This window comes from Indicator indicator, chromosome 9 (assembly GCF_027791375.1).
Source record: "Indicator indicator isolate 239-I01 chromosome 9, UM_Iind_1.1, whole genome shotgun sequence".
Lineage (NCBI taxonomy): Eukaryota > Metazoa > Chordata > Aves > Piciformes > Indicatoridae > Indicator > Indicator indicator.
The window spans coordinates 34655942-34676069 of record NC_072018.1 but is presented as its reverse complement, the minus strand read 5'-3'; the positions used below and the strand labels follow the sequence as shown (position 1 = coordinate 34676069).

The 20128-nt window shown below is 43.9% G+C and overlaps 1 protein-coding gene across 1 annotated transcript in view; it reads right to left on the bottom strand.

Annotated features, from left to right (window-relative positions):
- XRN2 (5'-3' exoribonuclease 2) overlaps positions 1-14484 on the bottom strand; it is a 60261-nt gene extending 45777 nt beyond the window's left edge. Inside the window, exons 1-14 of the mRNA XM_054383434.1 lie at positions 14410-14484; positions 7741-7868; positions 7543-7654; positions 7199-7310; positions 6070-6128; positions 5899-5988; positions 4399-4471; positions 4237-4287; positions 3201-3358; positions 2183-2257; positions 1934-2067; positions 1784-1841; positions 1567-1674; positions 422-466 (exon numbers count right to left, since the gene is read on the bottom strand). Coding sequence (XP_054239409.1) covers positions 422-466; positions 1567-1674; positions 1784-1841; positions 1934-2067; positions 2183-2257; positions 3201-3358; positions 4237-4287; positions 4399-4471; positions 5899-5988; positions 6070-6128; positions 7199-7310; positions 7543-7654; positions 7741-7868; positions 14410-14484 — 1278 coding nt within the window. The remainder of the gene's footprint in view (positions 1-421; positions 467-1566; positions 1675-1783; positions 1842-1933; positions 2068-2182; positions 2258-3200; positions 3359-4236; positions 4288-4398; positions 4472-5898; positions 5989-6069; positions 6129-7198; positions 7311-7542; positions 7655-7740; positions 7869-14409) is intronic.
- Between the last annotated feature and the right edge of the window lie 5644 nt (positions 14485-20128).

Here is a 20128-nt window from a genome sequence, read left to right as displayed (position 1 = left end):
GATGCTCTCAATTTCATCATCCTCCAGCCTGGATTTATGTCAAAAGAGGCTGAGGAGACTTGTGCCAATGCATGGAAAAAGCAATTCCTGTAACAGTGACCATGCTGAAGCATCACCACGTAATCATGAAAGTACAGATCTGTGCACATTTGAAGGACACAACACAGCTACCACCCAGCACATTTACCACTCTCCCTCCTTTCCCTTTTGAAAACCCTTTAATGTGCAATTCCTTCCTTCAAAATTCCAGTCTACAAAAACCCATGGGGGAAAAAAAAAAAAAACAAACAACAAAAATGGTTTACACAGGCCAAAAAATGCCACAATTACAAATGCAGTTTCAGTCAACACAGCAGCTCAAAGTTCTAGTGCACATTTTTAACTCTTGCTACTTTTTGCATTGTGAAAGGAATTAACTTACCTTCATTCTTTTTTTTTTCTCTTTTTGTCGTCTTTTAAAGTTATCCTAAATAGAGAATAAAGAGCAAAAGAAGTCAGCTACCCACAGATTTCATGGAAAAATATTTCATTACAATGCTCTAATGACAAGAAGGCCACAAGGTTTTTATGTAGTGTTCTCAATAAGATGTAACTCAATTCTTGTAGCTGTAAATACAAATGGAAATGGGATAAAATTTTCTACCCTACCTTGAAACCCTATGGGGGGAAAAAAAAAAGTAGCAGTTTAATTAAAGCCCCACAATTTTGGGAGGTATTTTTGAGATATTTCTTATTCTTGGGGCCATGGACAATGAAAACCTGAACATCAAATTGTTTTTTTCCAATTCACAAGAGGTGCAGAACAGAGCAATTACAAACAAAACATTGCTATGATTTAGACAATACTGGCACAGTATTTTTTGACTGGAAAGGAAACAGTTCTGCTCCTTCATTCACAAGGTGCTTTATGCTCTCTACTTCATGAATAAACTCGAATATGCCTGCAAGAAAGCTGTACAGACTGCTGGGACACATTGAAAGGACGATTCATGGACACATTTCAAATTGCAGGGGTATTGCAATGGAAGAATGTAACAGAATCAATCTTAGGGGTTGGAAGGGACCTCCAAAGATCATCCAGTCCAAGTCCCCTGCTAGAGCAGGATCACCTAGAGTATTTCAGCCTTGCTCATGGCTTGCACTTCCACAGGTTGCAGCAAACTGTAAAACAATGAAGTTCTCACAGCAGCTATTGAAGCAGCTGCAGGCAGGAACAGAACTCAGAGTTTTCATTTTGCTGTTACTTGGGATAACAATCAGAAAAGCAGGCCTTGTAGTCCAGGAAAGAGAAAATCAACTGAGGCATGCAACTGAGTACAATCACAGAATGGTTTGGGTTGGAAGGGACCTTAAAGATCATCTAGTTCCAACTCCATTGCCATGGGCAGGGACACCTTCACCTGGACCAGGCTGCTCAAGGCCTCATCCAACCTGGTCTTGAACACCTCCAAGGAGAGGGCATCCAGGAGTAATGTTTGGGTTTTGTTCTCTTCAAGGAATGTCCCACTCTGACAGTAACACATAGAATTCAAACCAAACTCCAAGAATATAAAAAGAAAAATTTACATCATCATCTTTTCTCTTTTTGAAAATACTATCTTCAACTTCTCCAACAGCTAGCATGATCATTTGGACCCGCTGCAAGTTGACAAAACCACTTTCTGTGAGGTAGCCCTGCAAATTAGAAAAATCAGAGTTGAAAAAACAAGCCCATTTTCTGTAGCAAACACCCAGATATCATTAAGGGAAAAGCAAAAAAACCAAACCCCAAACAAACCCTTACCCCAGTTTTGTGCACCACATTTTTGTATATGTTAACCAAGCGATCGATTGCTCCCTCCCTGAAAACAAAGAGAAAAAAGCATGAGATTTTTACTGTTTTACACTACAGTGGGTAGACCTGCAGGAGAAAAACACCTCTGTTGTCATCTACCTGATCTCCAAAGATGGCAAATGAGGAAGAAAATCATTTCCCACAAAGAAGCACATGAAGACCCAGTCGTCAACACTCCTTTCAAAATCAAAAGTGAAAGGCAAACTGGCCATGGTGAGTTCCCTTTCCAAATACTGCAATGCACACACAAAAGGATGTTAGAGAAAGAACCATGTGTGGAGTTTAAAACCTCAAAGTTTTATATAAAATGTTATTTATCTAAAGCAGATAGTAACAGCTTCAACATACCTCTCGCAAAACACATAATCGGATGAAGATGAATTCTTGTTCAGCGATAGGAAGAGTGTCAGCAAACTGATCGTGCTGAAAGAACAGGAAAGAGTTTACATTCAGCCCCACCTTTGAGTTTCTCCAGCTCAATTTCAAAGGCTTGCCTTGAGGAGTTAAGAGATGGACATCTTCCACTAAAGCCAGGTTGCTCAAGGCCTCATCTAACCTGGCCTTGAACACCTCCAGGGAGAAGGCACCCAAGACGTCCCTGCATAACTTGTTCCAGTGTCTCACCACCCTCACTGGAAAGAATTTCTTCCTAATCTCCAGTCCAAATCTGCCCTCCTCAAGCTTCAATCCATTTCCCCTCATCCTATCACTACAAACCCTTGTCAAAAGTCCCTCCCCAGCTTTCTTGTAGCCCACTTCAGGTAACTGGAAGGCTGCTACAAGGTCTCCCTGAAGCCTTCTTTTTTCCAGGCTGAACAGCCCCAATTCTCTCAACCTGTCTCCATAGTGGAGGTTCTCCAGCCCTCTGATCATCTTCATGGCTCTCCTCTGGACCTGGTCTAGCAGTTTCATGTCCTTCTTATGCTGGGGACACCACAACTACACACAGTACTCCAGGAAGGGTGTCACAAGAGCAGAGGGACAGAATCACCCCCCACATCCTTCTACTGTCACTGCTTTCGATGCAGCCCAGCACACAGCTGCTTTCTGGGCTGCAAGCAATCATTGCTGAGTTTTTTGTCAATCAACATTAATTTTGCTGCTTTGTGTGTCTGTTAAGTTGCTCATCACTTTCTCTTGCCAGTGAAAACAACTCAGTAAACCCCACAAGTGAGGATGTTAGGTCTGGCATAATATTTATCTGCTACAGTTTGTACTTATTAGCATAAGGGGAAAGCTAGGAAATTCCAAATAATATAATTTGCATTGTTTCAGCCAAAACCAACAGCAAGAACAATTTGAGGATCTCATTAAAACATTAAGCTTACAGACAAAAGAATATCCAGAAAAAGGCAGACTCTCTTACCTTGCCTTGTTTTTCTCTGGGCAAACCTTGGCAATCCTTAACCTCATGACCCAACTGGTTGCAAAGAGCACATGGCCTGGGTTTGTTTGGTTTAAACTCCTCTCTAATGATAGTGAAATTTGGTTCGTGTGTAGCTAATCCAAGCATAATCAGGTCAGCTATCAATCAGAAGAATAAAATACAATTAAGGCTTTATTCAGCTTTGTTTTTTTTTTTTAAGAAAAGAAGAAGTTTCAAAGCAAAGCATATTCTACCTTAAGCAACTGCAAGCATATAGATGTGCTTACCCATAGGCTACCTGGAAAAAGTTAAGCCTTCAGCTATGGGCAGTGCTGGATCTTTCCCCAGATGTGACACAGAGCTTTCAAAAACCACCACACACACTGCATTACTGACCCAAAAATCAAGTGACAGCCTAAAAACTACAGTCCAACTCAAGCACAGAGTAGCTTAGGTTGGAAGAGAACTCAGAGATCATATACTCTAACCTCCCTGCCATGGACAGTGATGCCTCTCAACTAGGCTTGGTTGCACATGGCCTCATCCAACCCAACCTCAAATACCTTCAGTGAGGAGGTATTCACAACCTCTCTGGGGAACCTGTTCAGGAGTCCCACCACCCTGGTACTTCCTCCTCAGATCCAGTCTAAATCTACTCTCCCTCAGCTTAAAATCATTCCCCCTTGTCCTGTCTCTAGACACCCTTGTGAAAAGTCCCTCTCTAGCCTTCCCATAGGTTCTCTTCGGGTATTGGAAGGCAGCTCTAAGGTCTCCCCAGGGTCCAGACTGAACAACCCCAGCTCCCTTAGTCTATCTTCACAGCAGAGGTGCTCCAGCCTTTGAGGCCATCCTCTGGACTCACACCAACAGTTCTATGTCATTCTTATGATGGGGACACCAGACCTGGTTGCAGTATTTGAGGTGGGTCTGACAAGAGCAAAGAAGAGTGGCCTCTCTTGACCTGGCCACAATCCTCTTGATGCAGCCTAGCACAAGAAAGCTTCATAGGACATATTGTTAGTACAAGAGAACTCACCATCAGCCCCACACAGACAGTGATGAGTGTTTGGGTCATGGTTTGGTTGAGCTATAAAAAAAAAAAAAAATTATATTTAGTCAGCCAAATTCATGTAAAATAAACTATTACTGACCACACCTTATTTTACTACAAAAATTTTCACGTTTATTTGAATTTTACCTCTTTGCCTTCTAATGTAATCCATGATTTTATGTTCACCTTCACCAGGAGCACTAGCATCAGACAAAATAACCTGCAAAACATTGAAACTCTGTGAACAATTGATACTGCCATAGCTAAAAAAAAAAAAAAAAAAAAACAAACTAATGTAGGTTATATACTGAATACTTTGCCTGACTTACTACTGCTTGAAATCCTAATTTGTAGTTTTAACTAAATTTTCAAAAAGAAATTAAGAGTTCGGAACCAACAGACCTTCAGGCTTCTCTACTAATTCTAGGATGAAGCTAACATATTGATTCAAATACCAATAAAATAATCATATCATTAATTAATGTTTAAAGTTTCCTGATAAATCATCATTAGGGCAATCAAAATACCCACCAGAGAACTAAGAGAGAAAGCAGCCATGTGCCCACTCCCCTTTGGATCTTCACAGATTCATAGCATGATTTGAGTTGGAAAGGACCTTGAAGATCATCTAGTTCCAACACCCCTGCCATGGGTAGGGACACCTCTTCCACTAGATCAAGTTGCTGAAGGCCTCATACAACCTGGCCTTGAACACCTCCAGGGAGAGGCCATCCATGACCTCCCTGGTTAACCTGTTCCAGTGTTTCACCACCCTCACTGGAAAGAATTTCTTTCTACTCTCCAGTCTAAATCTGCCCTCCTCAAGCTTCAACCCATTCCCTCTCATCCTGTCACTACAAACTCTTGTCAAAAGTCCCTCCCTTTCTTGTAGGCCCCTTTCAGGTACTGGTATCTTCTGAACACATAGGTAGGCTGATACATGACCACATTATACAATTCCTTACACTGATGCCCAGATCAGGATTTTTAAAACTGATGTTTGATGGAGTCAAATAAGCAGTCAGCTGCCCTCTAATTCACCCACTTCAGCAGATAACTTGTGGAAAATAAACCAGATAGGTGTATCTGAGAGGAGGGCCTGCTCTGTCCTCTTGTACAGAGCGAACACAGGATAGTCAGAAACAAAACTGAGTAGGAGTGGAGTGGTTGAGGAATGGGAGGAGAGAATTTCCAAGTCCAGAAAGGCAAGAAAGCCATTGCATATTATTTTTGTTGCCTGTTGTTGACTGACATTCATTGTTGGAGTAAGGGAGAAAAATGCAGCACACCTGAGGTAGCAAATGAGTTGAAAAAGAAATGGTGAAAAGAATACATACAGAATATATCTTGACACTTCCCCCCCTCAAAGAAAGGTATTCCTAAATCTGTCTTCCATTATATCAAATTGTGGCTCCTACTATCAGATCTCTTCAAGGAAATAAAACCAAAGGATGTTGTTAGATTGCATTATTAGGATGAAATATTACCTCCAAGGTCCCAGCAGAACGTGTCAGTTGATCCATTATTAAGAACAGCACAGTGCCAGAAGATGAGACAAATCTGGTAAATTCATACTCTTCAATCATACCCCAACCCAGCCTAACAGAGCACCTTCATTTTGCTCAAGTATCAAACTGTGCAACTTACTGTCAAATTCTTCCAGCCCGGGTCACTGTTCAAACGGTCAGCGATGTAATAGCGGAGACACTTGGCAAGATTGTCCATAAACTCAGTTCCCTAAAAAGAGGAAGGGAAGAAAATAAATTAAACCTTCATTCAGATGCTGGCAATTGCTAGTTGAAGTGCAAGATTACTTACTGGGGTAATGCAGTTGCTGTCAAATCTCTCTTTCACTTCTTCTGGAGGAAGAATGCCACCTAGAGCAATAAAACCATTTAACAGAAGGAAATCAGCATGGAACATTAAAAGCATTTTTGCATGATAAAAAGCCCAGATGGCTCCCCTGATAACAGTCAACACTTACTGAAAATTAGTGAAAAAAATAAAAACAGCAACAACTAAAACAGCTCTTACCATTAGATTATCTCCATCTCATAATAAGGTGTTAGTACATTTACAAACGCTGTTACTTCAGAACAGTGATTTCACTGCCTGTTTGCAAAAGACTAAAAGAAATCTCAAAGAAACTAAGCTTGCTAAGTGAGGTAAAACATTAGGAAAATTATTTTCTTACATATTCTCCCCTGTTTCCACTATCTATTCACCTGAGCTCACAAACAGGGTTACACCAACTTCTCCCATCTCTGAGCTTCATAAAGAGTCCTCGTGGTCTAGAAATGCTACAGGAAAATATGTTAAAAATCTTTGTCCTCCCTTTTCAATCTCTGGCTAGGTTACACAATGGCCCTCTCACTTGGGCTACAGCATTCACTTCTACAGTCACCACAGCTGATTCCTCCAGCCCTTCAGCTACACACAACTCCTTTCACTCGAATCATGTCACTGTTACCCTCTGTACGTTGCACTGACTTTGTTTCCTCACTGAGTTTAGAGTTTCCCGCTGTCAAATAACTACTCTTGCTCACAGCTCATTACTCTTCTGCAGCAGTATTTTCATTTGGTCCTTGCCTTTTAAGCCTCAGCAGTCTTTTCACCAAGCCCTACAAATCCATACTTCCTCCAGAAGAGTTCTGGTTAGTTTTCCACTACTACATTTATCCCTGCTCTTCTATTCTATTCTTTTTTTCTAAAGGGATTAAGAGTACTTGACACAAATCCCTTTCAGGCAAAAGACAGAAGAACCATCGAGCAATATTTTGTTTTATCTTAGTTCTTAATTTTGGAAATCAAAGGCTTGCCACCCCTCCTCCTGGTAATACAGAGGTATCTACCAAGGAAGACATCCCTTTTCTAAATGTTATTGGAGCATTCAAACCCAAGAAAGTGACTCTCACTTGAAAAACTTAAGATATGGTCACAGTTCTACCTTTTGCCAGAATTTCTTGTCTTATTTTTTTCTTTTCTTCAGCAGCTTCCATGCCTTCCTTTGATGCTCTGAATCTTCTTGACCGTTGTTGATTCATTTTTGCACGTGGAGCCTATAAAAGGTATCAGAATCATAGAATGGTTTGGGTTGGAAGGGACCTCCAAAGTCCCTCTCCAGCCTTTCTGTAGGATCAATAAAGGTCTTTCAATAGATCCCCTGATGTACCATGGAGATGAGGATCAGGGACAGAGAAAAAGAAGCTTTCTGCCTCAAATGTCCTTGCAGGTAGCACTTACTCTAATTTCATGAAGAGCTATTACTGAGAACTAAATATCAATACTTACTACTCCATCTATAGCCATGTAAAGAAGTCTCCTTGGCCGTACAATGTTGAAGATCCTGTCAATATACTCAAAAATTGCAACCATCATTTCATCTTCATTTTTGGGTGCTGGCCTGAAACGTAGAGCATTCTGTTTAGTATCTGAAATGCCATCAATAAATCCTATTTGTACAGAGAGAGAAAGAGAGAACTGCCTTACTTGTCCTCTGGATGTGTACAGGGGTGAATGATACCATTCATATCCAAGTACAGGTTATCAAACTCCACCTCATTGGGGTTAGGTTTGCTGGTGTCAATGGGAGCCTTGACGCCATTGCACTCTTTGGCCTGCGAATGCAGTTGAAACAAATCTCAGTACTTGATTAGGGAAGTATCACAAATAACCAACAGATATTAATGTACAGACTCATAAAAGCTTGGTTTTTCAAAGGTAGTAGTAAAAATGGTAGCAACAAGGTCCCCACATAATCAGCTGAAGATTCATGCTTACACTGCAGACAGCACTGCCAGGTTTTAAAGCTGTTTATAAACTAGCAGAACTAGAAAATAGTCTCATATTATTCAAGAAAATAATTCCTTCTACAGCCAGGACCACACTAATCCCCTCAAAATTTAGCGAAGGGACTTACAAAGTTTATGATATGATGGTCCCTTCCAAACCCTAACGTTCTATGATATGATACTGTAATGGGACAAGCAAGAAGATTAAGTAGAAATCTGCTAAGAGTTTGGAACACCAGAATATGGCTTCCTACAGTCATATTTTAAACACTAAGATGTTTACAAACTGGTTTACACAGGAGGTTCCACCTCAACATAAGGAAAAACTTCTTTACTCTAAGAGTGACAGAGCATGGGATGCCCAAAGAGGTTGTGGAGTCTGCTTCTCTGGAGACATTCAAGACCCATCTGGATGCATGCCTCTGTGACCTGCCCTTGGTGATCCTGCTCTGGCAGGGGAGTTGGATTCAATCTTCAGAGGTCCCTTCCAACCCCTACCACTCTATGACTCTAAGAATCCAAATCCTTCTGCTTTAAGCACCTGGCTGCCCAGATCTGACTCATCCAAACAAACCTGCACCTCTGCCTTTCCTGACCACAGTACCTCAGGACTACTAAATGCAGAGAGATGCTCAAGCCCCTAGACCCTTCGACTCCTACCTCTGAGTTAGTCTGTGGATACATCTGAAATGTTAAATAACATCCACTCCTTACCTTCCACTTCAGAAAATAAGTAAACTTTTGATTCTTTCTCTACACTGGTGCTTTCTCTGCTGCCAGGCTGCTGCCCGATGAACATGAAACTCAGGCCACAGTGCAGATAAACTTGATGTGAACTTAAAATTGCTCTAAGTCACCTACAGTCACCCATGTTCCTGTACTACTACAACATTCCTGAACACTTAAAACAGGCTACACAAGCTCAACCCTTGAGTACAAAGAAAACAAATCTCAGCTGAATTGGAAGCAAAAATTAATGCAGTGTTACTCTGTGTATGTCAATGACAAGCAACAATCCAGGTGAAGACAACTGTGAGCAACTCAGCATTCCCCCTTGCAAAGCAATACCACCAGCCCAATGTGTAAACCACTCTATCAAACACCAAGATCATCAGTGATGGAAGAGACATGAGCTGCTCAAGGGTTGTAACACATCAAAGTTAGCATGAAGTGTACTACGGAATAGCTTGGCATTAAGTGAAATTCAAAAAATGAATATTATGTTGTTATGGGAAGGCTTTGACCACAGGATTGCATGAGACAGGAATGAAAAATGTCATTCTTCTGGTTCTCATTCACATGGAGCTTAGCAGCAGCTGATAAATGAACATCAAGCACTTCCTTGGAACTTTTATCTGCAGGCTTGCTGCCTGCCCCTCATGAAATGAACTTCCCACATCTCTAACAGAGCTCAAACTCAATCTATCAGATTCAAAATGAAAAAAAGAACAAAACCAAACCCAAAACTTACAGATCACATTATCAACTTGCTTAGTTTTTCTGCTCAGAGCAGCAACAGTAACTAGCTGAACTTAGCCCACTCTTAAAAGCCAGAAATGCAAACCTCTGAAGCAAAGTAGGTCTGTATTCAGCATTTCTTTTTTTCACAGTTATGGGTATATAGAATTCTTTCAGGGAAACTTTTTGAGGTAATTTTTTAACTAACTGGACACTAAATCCTTCTATTTCACTTCTTTAAAACAGGTGCAGTCTGCTAATTTCATAGATTCATAGAATGGTTTGGGTTGGAAGGGACCTTGAAGATCATCTAGTTCCAGCCCCTCGCTATTCATACAAACTAGTCAAATCCTGCCAGATGAAATCTTCACCACAGTTTGCTTCCTTTACCAAACCTTCTAGAAAACACACACAAAAATCGCAGTTTTAGCACAAACTCATTGTCAGCTATAGGTCACAGTCACAGAATACCAGGTTGGAAGGGACCCCAAGGATCATCTGGGTCCAACCTTCCTAGGTGACAGTCAAGTCGAAATGAGATGGCCCAGCACTCTGACAAGCTGAGTCTTAAACTTTCCAATGTAAGGGAGTCCACAACTTCCCCTGGGAGATGATTCCCATGTCTGACTGTTCTCATGGTGAAATAATAATCAAGTCACTCTGGGCAGCCAAGCCTTACAATTTTAACAGGGAGCTTTCCTTTTGCTTTACATCAGATAAGGGGACAAGAAACTTGCCTTGTGTTCTACTTGATCTTCCATCAAACCTCTTTCCAGAGGTAATGGTGACTCAGAAGATATCAAAGGCTTACAACTATGTGATACCAAAAACAAAACTGTCCCTGTCACAGATCTTATTTTCAGTCTTGAAGGTAAAGCAAAATAAGCATGAGCTCTTGGAAAGCCATTCAGCTGTCATCTGCATACTGCTATGTCAGCAACTTCACCATCACATCTACATAAACCTATCAGTTTTTTAATGTAACAGCCTTATAAAAGGTTTAAGTATCTGGCAGTGATATCTCCTGTGAGATAACTAAACTGTTCACTTTTAATCTACAGCCTCTTTTGAAACCATTCAAAACAGATCTTCAAATACGATACTCTAGTTGTAGCTTTATTAATTTGTATGAATTTGATTAAGAATATTCTCTCCTGGATTTTATATTATCGTCAAGATCTCCCTCTTATTCTTCCTGCTCATCTTAAGAAGATTAGTCAGATCCAAGAAAAAAAAAAAGAAATAATCTAGTAAGGTAAGAGAACAAAGATCAACTTTTCAATATTTCAAAGAGACAAGCCACCAGGAGATACAAAATTTCTGATTAGATAGATTTATAGCAATCCTAAAACACACACAGAGCTGATTACATCGTGAGAGAAGTTTAAATTCACCTACAGGAAGGCAAACTACAGCTTCTCCCAACTGTCCTAGTCTGCTCTCCAATTTATGACCAGATTTGAATGTAGAAAAGCAGTAATGAACAGGATTTATCCATGTGCTGTCCTTACTGCAACTGCCACATACTCTTAGGTTGGAACAAACTGGTTTGGATGAGGATCTCAAGATCTGACAGTTCAGTTTCCTAAATCTAACTTGGCCCAGTGGAATTTGTTGTGTCTTGCCATTTCTTTTCATTAAAAAAAAACAAACCACCACAACAACATTTGCCTTTACAAGCTCAATTATTAGAGACAAAAAAAAGGGACATATAATCACAGGTTCAGTATGATCAAGACTATGCAAACCTTTCTTTTACCTAAACACTAGAGCAATTTGATTATATAAAGATGAATCTGTTTATAAATGTGATGAAAAAGCTGCCTTCTGCTCTTACAGAAAACTTAATTATGGCAGACTGCAGATATATTTGCTGTTGAAGCTGTCATCAATTTTAATACAGTATCTACAAACACTTGGACAAGATTATAAGACGAGAACATAAATTCATAGTCAAAGCTGTAAAAGAACCTGCTTCATGTTGTCAAAACTAGCTGCACTCTTTTGATCAAGACACTGCTTCAAAACATCACAACTGAACTGCACCTCCTGGTTGCTGAGGGAATAAATCAGCTGGTGTGAGTTGAAGACAACAGGCTGCCCAGAGCATCAGAAGATGATCAGAGATAACACAACACCCAAGGGTTTGCTGAAGTGACCAGAAAAACCACTGTAGGCTGCCAACAGCTTATTTGAGTAAGCACTCATATGGGTGGTTATTAAGCTACACTTGTAAAGCCACAGACCACCTTTTTTTTTTCCTTCCCTTCTCTAAGTTCTCCAAGGCAGATAAATCCTCAAATCTTATCTATCCATTGGAGTAAAAAAATCTGCTGCTTTCAGCAACAGGTAAAACACACTTGACAGGTCATGCTGAGAGAGGGTAACTGAAACCACAGCTGTAGTAGAATCACAGAGTAACAAATCACAGCCTTAACAAGAGTAACAACTCATAGTTTAAACTGTGCAACATTTGATTAATTCAAATCGGTGATTCTGTTTCACTGCCTGCATCTGAAAAGCTGTAACAAGAACTGAACCCTAAACCTGATCTGCCTGCCACACACACACTGAAATCTTGCTGCTAAAGGCAGGGAAAACAGTATCAGTAATTAATTCAACCACGCCCTTTTGTTTTATCCCTTATTTTCTCCACCTTGCCCACACATCTCCACCTCCTCCAGATCACAGTGTTTCCCAAACATGAGGAAAGTCTTTCCCAGGGAAGGAGAGGAGGTGGCAAAAGGATAGAAGTCACAGCACAGGGGCATGAACTTTCACATAACAGGGTTATGAAAAGCAGAATACAGCCAGTACAACCTGACAGAAAATGATACAAATTAGGTAGAAAAGCACACAGGCAAAACAGTTTGGGAAGCATGACCTCAAGACTTTGTCTTCTTTGAAAAGCTCTAGCTAAGCAAACAGCAACTTGCCATGTTCACTGCCCTGCAAAGCTACCATGGTGCAACAGACCCAACACAAGCCTGTGCTGTAGTTGAAGGAGACACCTCCATCCTCCCTGTCACATTCTACCTCCCACTGTGCCCTTTAGGATGGCACAAGCATTTCAGAGGACTGGAAGACCTGTCATGTGAGAAAAGGCTGACAGAACTGAACTTGTTCAGCCTTGAGACGGCTTGGGGGAGATCTTATTACCATGGACCAGGAAATAAAGGGTGGCTACCAGGAGGATGGAGACTCCCTTTTTACAAGGAGTCACGTGAAAAAGACAAAGAGCAATGGGTACAAGTTATTCCTGAGGAGATTGCCATTGGATTCCAGAGGAAAATGTTTCCCTATGAGAACAGTCAGACATTGGAATCATCTCCCAGGGAAAGCAGTGGACTGGTCAGTTTCAAGACTCAGCTTGACAAGCTGCTGAGCTCATTTCAAATATGCCATCACTTAGAAAGGTTGGACCAGGTGATCCTTGGAGTCCGTTTCAATGTAGCAATCCGTGATTTATATGGCTACACTAATGCCTGCAAAGCAACCAGCCAAGGCAAAACATAGAAACATTATTTCTGTTGTGTTACTTCCCAGATAACCCACACAGACCTCTGTGTAGGTGCAAGGAAGAGGACAAACAAAAGCCACCAGCTGAAGGCAGTGACCAGGCAGCATAAAACAACTCACAACCTGTATCCACTACCAGTTGTGGGTTAGTGAAGACCACCTGGGGAGCCCAGCAGCTAGGCTGTGACTAAGTCTTCACCAAAAAGCATCTACTGCTATGCAAAGCCAGGGGTTTCTTTTGAAAACTCAACTCCCTGTTTGGGCAGAAGATATTTCTCCTATACTTGAAAATACCAGCAGTGAGACAAAGACGAAGCTGCTCAAGGTTCAAGAGGGCAACTACAGACTTGTTTTAAGTCTTGGATGCAAGTGTGACATCCTCTGTTGGTGAAGGCACTAACAAAAAAATATCAGAGTAAAATAGGAGGCTGAGGAAAGATCAGTATGTGAAAGAAAAGTCTGACAAAAATAAAACATGAAAATTATACAATTGTGAGGTATTCAAATGCTAGGAGAATAAGAGCCCGAGGAAAGATATGACCATACATATGGCATGATACTGTCTTAATCTTACATAAATCCTATGTAGCTATAAAAGACAGCCCAGTTTCACCTCATTCCTGCCCCCAGCTTTCCTGAGCCCACATCACAAGCAGCATCTCTGTACCAATCCACTTGCAAACAGGCTGGTCTCACAGAAACAGAGTAGTTTCCAGACCCCTGTTACTTCTTAACCCTTTACACTCGCATTTCCGTACTCTTTTCAGACAGGCAGCTTCATCTTAGTTTTCAACAAGTCCTAAAGCTTGTTGCATCTTGTAATCCACAAAAGAAGTCTTTGAAAACCAGGGACTCCGAAGAACATACGCAGAAACAAGAAACGGCAGCAAACAGCCCTCCTGCTCGCTCTTCACCTAAAGTTTTACCAGACACCTCGCTAAAAACCTACTTTTTCTTCCTGAAACACCACAGAGACTGAGGCCACCACGCCGGAATGGGCTCGTATTTGAATATATCGCCTGAAGACTTGAAAACCGTAGGAACAAACTGGTTCCTTTCTCCAAAATCGCGCTCCTCCCCAACCGCTGAACCTCGCCCAGCAGGCAAATTAACTTCCCTGCACTACCGACTGCTTTCACTGAGATTAAAAGCACCCAGTCCTCAGAACGCCTCCCGAAAGCCTTGAAAAAGCACCCCGAGCACCCGAGAGCGTACACAGGAGTTTGGGAGCGGCGCAGCACGAGCAGGCGCTAACTACCAGCAGACAAGGCTTTCCACACCGCCCTGATACCTCCTCACATCCCCCTGGCCCACAGCCCACACGGAGTCGTGTGGCGGCCCTCGGAGGGCCCAGCCCCGGGCTGGGAGAGGAACCAAAAGCGCGCTTCACCTTCTCCTCCACACAGTTGACGATGATGGAGGGGTACTTGCGGCTGAGCCAGCGGAAGAAGGCCGGGACTCCCATGGCGGGCCGGGGAAGCGGCGGGGTGGGGCGGCCGAACCTCGCCGCTCAGGAGCGGCGGCGGCAGCACTTCCGGAGGCAAAGGGCAGCGCGGGGCGCTGTGGGGGAGAGGAGGCGGGGGGTCACGTGAGGCGCACGGCCCCCTCAGCGGCGCTGTGCGCAGGCGTGTGGCTGAGAGGGTAGGCGGCAGGGGTCGGCCGCGAACGGGGCTGGGAGCTGAGGAAACCTGCTCCGCTGAGCCCTCGCCTGCAGCGCTAGATCCAGGACTGGCCCCTCAGTACAAGACATGGACCCGCCGGAGCGGATCCGGAAGAGGCCACAACACTGCTTGGAGGGGTGGAATCCCTCTGCTGTGAGGACAGGCTGAGAGAGCTGCGGTCGTACAGCCTGGGGGAGGAGAAGGCTCCGGGGGGACCTTACTGCGGTTTCTCAGTACTTAAAGAAAGATGGGGACAGATTTTGACAGGGCCTGTAGTGACAGGACAAGGAGTGATGGTTTTAGTCTAGAAAAGGGAGACTCAGTCTACCGAGAAGACATCTGTTACACAGAGGGCCCAGGTTTCTCAGAGAGGTGGGAGGCCCCATTCCTGAAACCATTCCTGGTCAGGTTGTCTGGGGCTCTGAGCAATCTCATGGAGTTGCAAATGTCCTCCTTTACTGCTGGAGGCTGGACTAGATGAGCTCTCAGACAGGGCTGTGTGAAAATGCCCTGGGTTAAAAGTCTTGCTAAAAAGCAGCTTGCCACGGTGGGATGGTTTAGGCAGAAGACACATGACAAGGTGATCCAGGGTGTAGTTGTTCCAGCAAGCCTCTCTCCACAGCCAGGGGGCATAGTGAGGGCTGGGGCTCTGGAAGAGGCCTTTTCCCCGTGGGAAGGAGAGAGGCAGCTGCTAGCAGCTGTTTAAAGGGCATATGAGGGTGCTGACAGTAGCAGCAGAAGCTGAGGGGACGCTGCCAGAAGCAGCAGGTGTAAAAATCACTCTGCAATGCTTGGCAGTGATAAGAGGGAGGGTAAGGAAACCCTGTCCCGTGGCTGTGCCTGGTGCATAAGCAAATACCATTAAGTTGGTCGTTGGACGCTGTTGAAACGGAATTAAACCTTCGAGTATTAAAGGGGATTAAGACGAGGAAGATTTTGTGGTCTGCTGTGTCCTGCCACCATACACCAACTTCATTAGGAGGGCAGCCACAGGGGCAAGGACATGAAAAAAGCAGCCTGGGAATCATTAGCAAAAATAACAAAATCTTATGGAGTCACTGCTGCCAGTTTGGGGAGGGGAGAGGAACCTTGCTACCTTCCTAATTTGCTGTAGAACAAATTAACCCAATATTGTATTTCTCATTATTCTTAGCCTCACTTAGCTGTTGTTAAGCCATTTCTCTGTTGTCACTCCTCTTATTAAATCTGTGACTTGAATAAATTTCCCCAGGAACTTTTGTGTAGGCACCACCACATCTGTGGTATCGGCTGAAGATTGTCCTTTGTCTGTTCCTTAACAAAACATCCTCTGATTGAAGTTCCCTATCTTGGAGCTTCTCCTCTTAGAATTTATCATGGATTGAGACAGCTTAGCACTAACATTTTGTTTGTATTGATGGGCAATCAGTTGTTTGTTTTTGTTTTTGTTTTTTTTTTTCTGATAATGCCAAAAGAGAAGACAGCAGCACTAGCAAATGCAAATGGAGTGTGATCATCTTATCTTATAATTACTTGGGTAAACAAGTGCTGAAAAAAAAATAAATTGATACTCTAACAAACATTTTCTTGAGAAGGCAATTAAATTTTGCTTAAAAGAAACCCCCAAAACAACCCCAAAGCCTTTACAAATATGCTAAAGCAAAACTCACGCTACAGAAATGTCTGATCTGGAATCCTTCAGTGCCTGGTACTTGCTAGAAGGCAGCACAATGTTTTAGGAAGGAAACAGGCAAGGCAGAGGTAGCTGAGCAGGCAGGTGGCTGTTGTGCCAGGTGTGCACCAGCAAACTGAGGAAAGATTTCTTGACAGAGAGGGTTCACAAACATTGGAATGGTCTGCCCAGGGCAGTGCTGGAGTCACCATTCCTGGAGGTGTTTAAGCAGCCTGTGGACCTGGCCCTTGGGGACGTGGTTTAGTGTTGACCCTTCAGTGCTGGGTTGAGGGTTGGACTGGATGAGCTTTGAGGTCTCTTCCAACCAGATGTTTTCCGTGATTGTGAGAAACACAGAGCCTTCTTTTGCACTGTTTTGGAATAAAAACAACCTTGCTGGCAAACTGGAAGCAGTGATGGTTTCAGGGTAACTTGTGATTGGGAGTTGGGAGATGTGTTTGTTCCTCAGTGTGATATTCGCTTCTGGAAGCGATTGCCAGCTCCATTGGCTTCCCAGGTTCCCAGCTCCTGAGGACAGCCAGCAGTGTGCTCAAGTGGCCAAGACAAATAGCTTCTAGCCTGGATCAGAAGCAGTGTGGTCAGCAGTAGGGAAGTGATGTGCCCAGGTGCTCAGCACTTGGAAGGCCACACCTTGATTACTGGGTTCAGTTTTGGACTCCTTCCTCCAACTAAGACATTGAGGTGCTGGAGCAGTCCAAAGAAGGGCGACAAAGCTGGGAAAGGGTCTGAAGAACAGGTCTGGTGAGGAGTGGCTGAGGGAACTGGGATTGATTAGTCTGGAGAAGAGAAGGCTGAGGGGAGACTTTCTGGCTCTCCACAACTTCCAGAAATGATCTTGGAGTGAGGTGGGGTTTGGTCTCTTCTCCCTAGTATCAGGTGATAGGGTGAGAGGAAATGGCCTGAAATTGTTTCAGGAGAGGTTTAGGTTGGATATTAGGAAAAATTCCTTCACAGAAAGAGTGATCAGGGATTGGAACAGGCTGCCCAGGAAGGAGGTGGAGTCACCATCCCTGGAGGTGTTCAAGAAATGTGTGGCCATGGCATTCTGGGACATGGTTTAATGGCGATGGTGATGTTAGGTTGATGATTGGACTGGATGATCTTAGAGGTCTTCTCCAACCCAAACAATTCTGTGATTCTCTCTGTAGGGTCTGAGAGTCAGGCAGGCTCTTTCAGCTCACTAGGTAACAGCACTCACCCTGCATTTTTGGTCACCCCTCTATGCTAACTTGGTTTCGTCACCGTATAGGGGGCATGAGCCAAGGTTTCACCTCACAACTGTGTGTGTGACATGTGCTAACATAGCACTGAGTGGCTGCAGACAGCAGGAACAGAGGAGGACTTTTCCTTAGGGTGTTTTCCAGAGATGAGTGGCATGCTGATTGAAATCTGTTACTGCTGTATTGATCACACTCCCCCTGTCCATCATCATCCTCTGCCATCATCTTTAGGCTGTCAGGGTGACAGCTGTGAAAGAGCAGAATAAATTTGACTGGCAGAATGTTTTGCATATAATGAGTCTGTGCACAATAAGAGTACAATACATTATGCTCCAGAGGAACTTGGCTATCACTGAAACACCAAAAGGAAGATACTGCCTGAGCAGAAGCTTCCCAAAGCCATCTGTCACCTGTCAGGAGCTGCATGTCTGCATCAGAGCTGGACTGAGGGAACAGAAAGCACCAAAGACTGATGATGGGCACCTCGTGTCATGTGAGGAGATGAAAAGTGGGCTGACATCAAGAACCCAAAATCACTCAGGAGGAGCTTAAAACTCCAAAAGCAGGGGAGATTTGATGCAGTGGTACTGAGTAGCACAGGCTGCGAGAGAGACTTCTTCCAGAGGAACCTTGGCCTGACATTCACCAAAAATCATGCAGTGATGATCTGCCTGTGGAGTGATGTCATGTACTGATGAACTCAGATTTAGAAGATGGATGGGACCATGAGGGATGAATCACTGTGGCTAGGGGATGGTCAGAAGAAAGCAGCATGGAGCAGTGACCCAGCTCTCAACTGGTGGATTCAGACATTGCTTCTGAAGGACACTGCTGCAGTGGGTCCACAGGAGGGCCACAATGATCCAAGGGCTGGAGCACCTCCCCTATGGGGACAGGCTGAGAGAATTGGAGTTGTTCAGCCTGGAGAAGGCTCCAGGGAGACTTTATAGCAGCCTTCCAGTACCTGAAGGGGCCTACAAGAGAGCTGGGAAGGGACTTTTGACAAGGGCCTGTAGTCACAGGATGAGAGGGAATGGATTGAAGCTTGAGGAGGGCAGATTTAGACTGGAGATTATAAAGAAATTTTTTACAGTAAGGGTGTTGAGACACTGGAACAGGTTGCTCAGGGACGTCATGGATGCCCCTTCCCTGAAGGTGTTCAAGGCCAGGTTGGATGAGGCTTTGATCAACTAGGCCTAGTGGAAGGTGTCCCTGCCCATGGCAGGGGTGTTGGAACTGGATGATCTTGCAGGTCCCTTCCAGCCCAAACCATTCTATGAATCTTCGCAGGTCTTCCTGGGTGACATTGAGCCTGCAGTACACAAAGCACAATAAGCCTCTGACGTGCTGCTAGAGGACTGCTCAGGAACCCCTCAACCTATGTGGTGGTCCACCATGGGCTGCATCCTTTCTGTACGTCTCCCATGCCTTGACCAACCTGCCCAGCACACAGCACAGGGACTTCTCTGCAGGACTGAGGTCTCACAGGACACAGAGAGCCTGGACAGTAAAAACTGAGAAGTGCAGAGAGATCTTTGCTGTTTGTTTGGCCAAGGCTGCCTCAACAGCTCTGAAGGGAGGGAGCACAGGAGCCCTCATCCAAAATTCCCTGTAGTCAAACAGGCACAGAAACCCCTGCACAGTGAGGAATACATTGGAGGCTCCAGTTGTCTATCTGAGTCCAGCTGTCTGGAATGACATCAGCTTGGCCATACACCCCTCCAGCTCCTACACCTGAGCATCCAGTCACTGGAACATCTAACATCAGGCTGGGAACTATGAGATGAAGCAAGCCAGCAGACATTGCACTGAGGGCTTCTCATTTTCAAGCCTTTATTTCATGATCTGCAGGCTTGCTTGATGAAACTGAATGCTGTTACCACTTTAAAGCTGTTTTGATGGGCCAGGCCCAAAGCCTGGTGCCTGCCTTCCAAGATGCAGTTTAATTGGGGTGTTGGTTTTGTGCTTTTGAACTTACCATCATTATGATGATAAGTTTTTTTATTTTTTTTAATATGTCCCCTGGTTTCTCCCTTCGAAGGGAAATCTCGTGCTTAATGAACTTAATTTTAGATAAAAGGCATTAAAAGAAGAAAAATTAAAAATGCATGAAGCTCCCCCCAGTCATCCAATTGCTGTGATGTCCACACAGCAATGGCAGCGTGGATTTCACAAAGCGAGCAGAAGCAGCAAAGCACAGGGGCTTGCCACATGTAAATGCTGCTCTGTTCCAAAACATGGCCCAATTAGAAATGTACATTTTATGCATTTCTTCTTCTTGATCTGTTGCAGAAAGAGATAAGGATCAAACATGCCAGCCCACCCCGAGCAGCATATGTATGCATACCCAGAATGCTTTCTGCTTCCAGCACCACAGCTCTGCAGGCAGAATGCTGGAATACATGAGCAGCAGGATGGGCTTGGCACTCACAGCTCAGCAGCAGCAGTGGTCAGGCTGGGCAGAGGATGTGCCATCACCAAGCAGCTCCCAGCAAAACAGGAGCCAGGCTGGTTTGGCCATTAAATCCTGCCAAGAGTTCCAGATGGCTACCAACT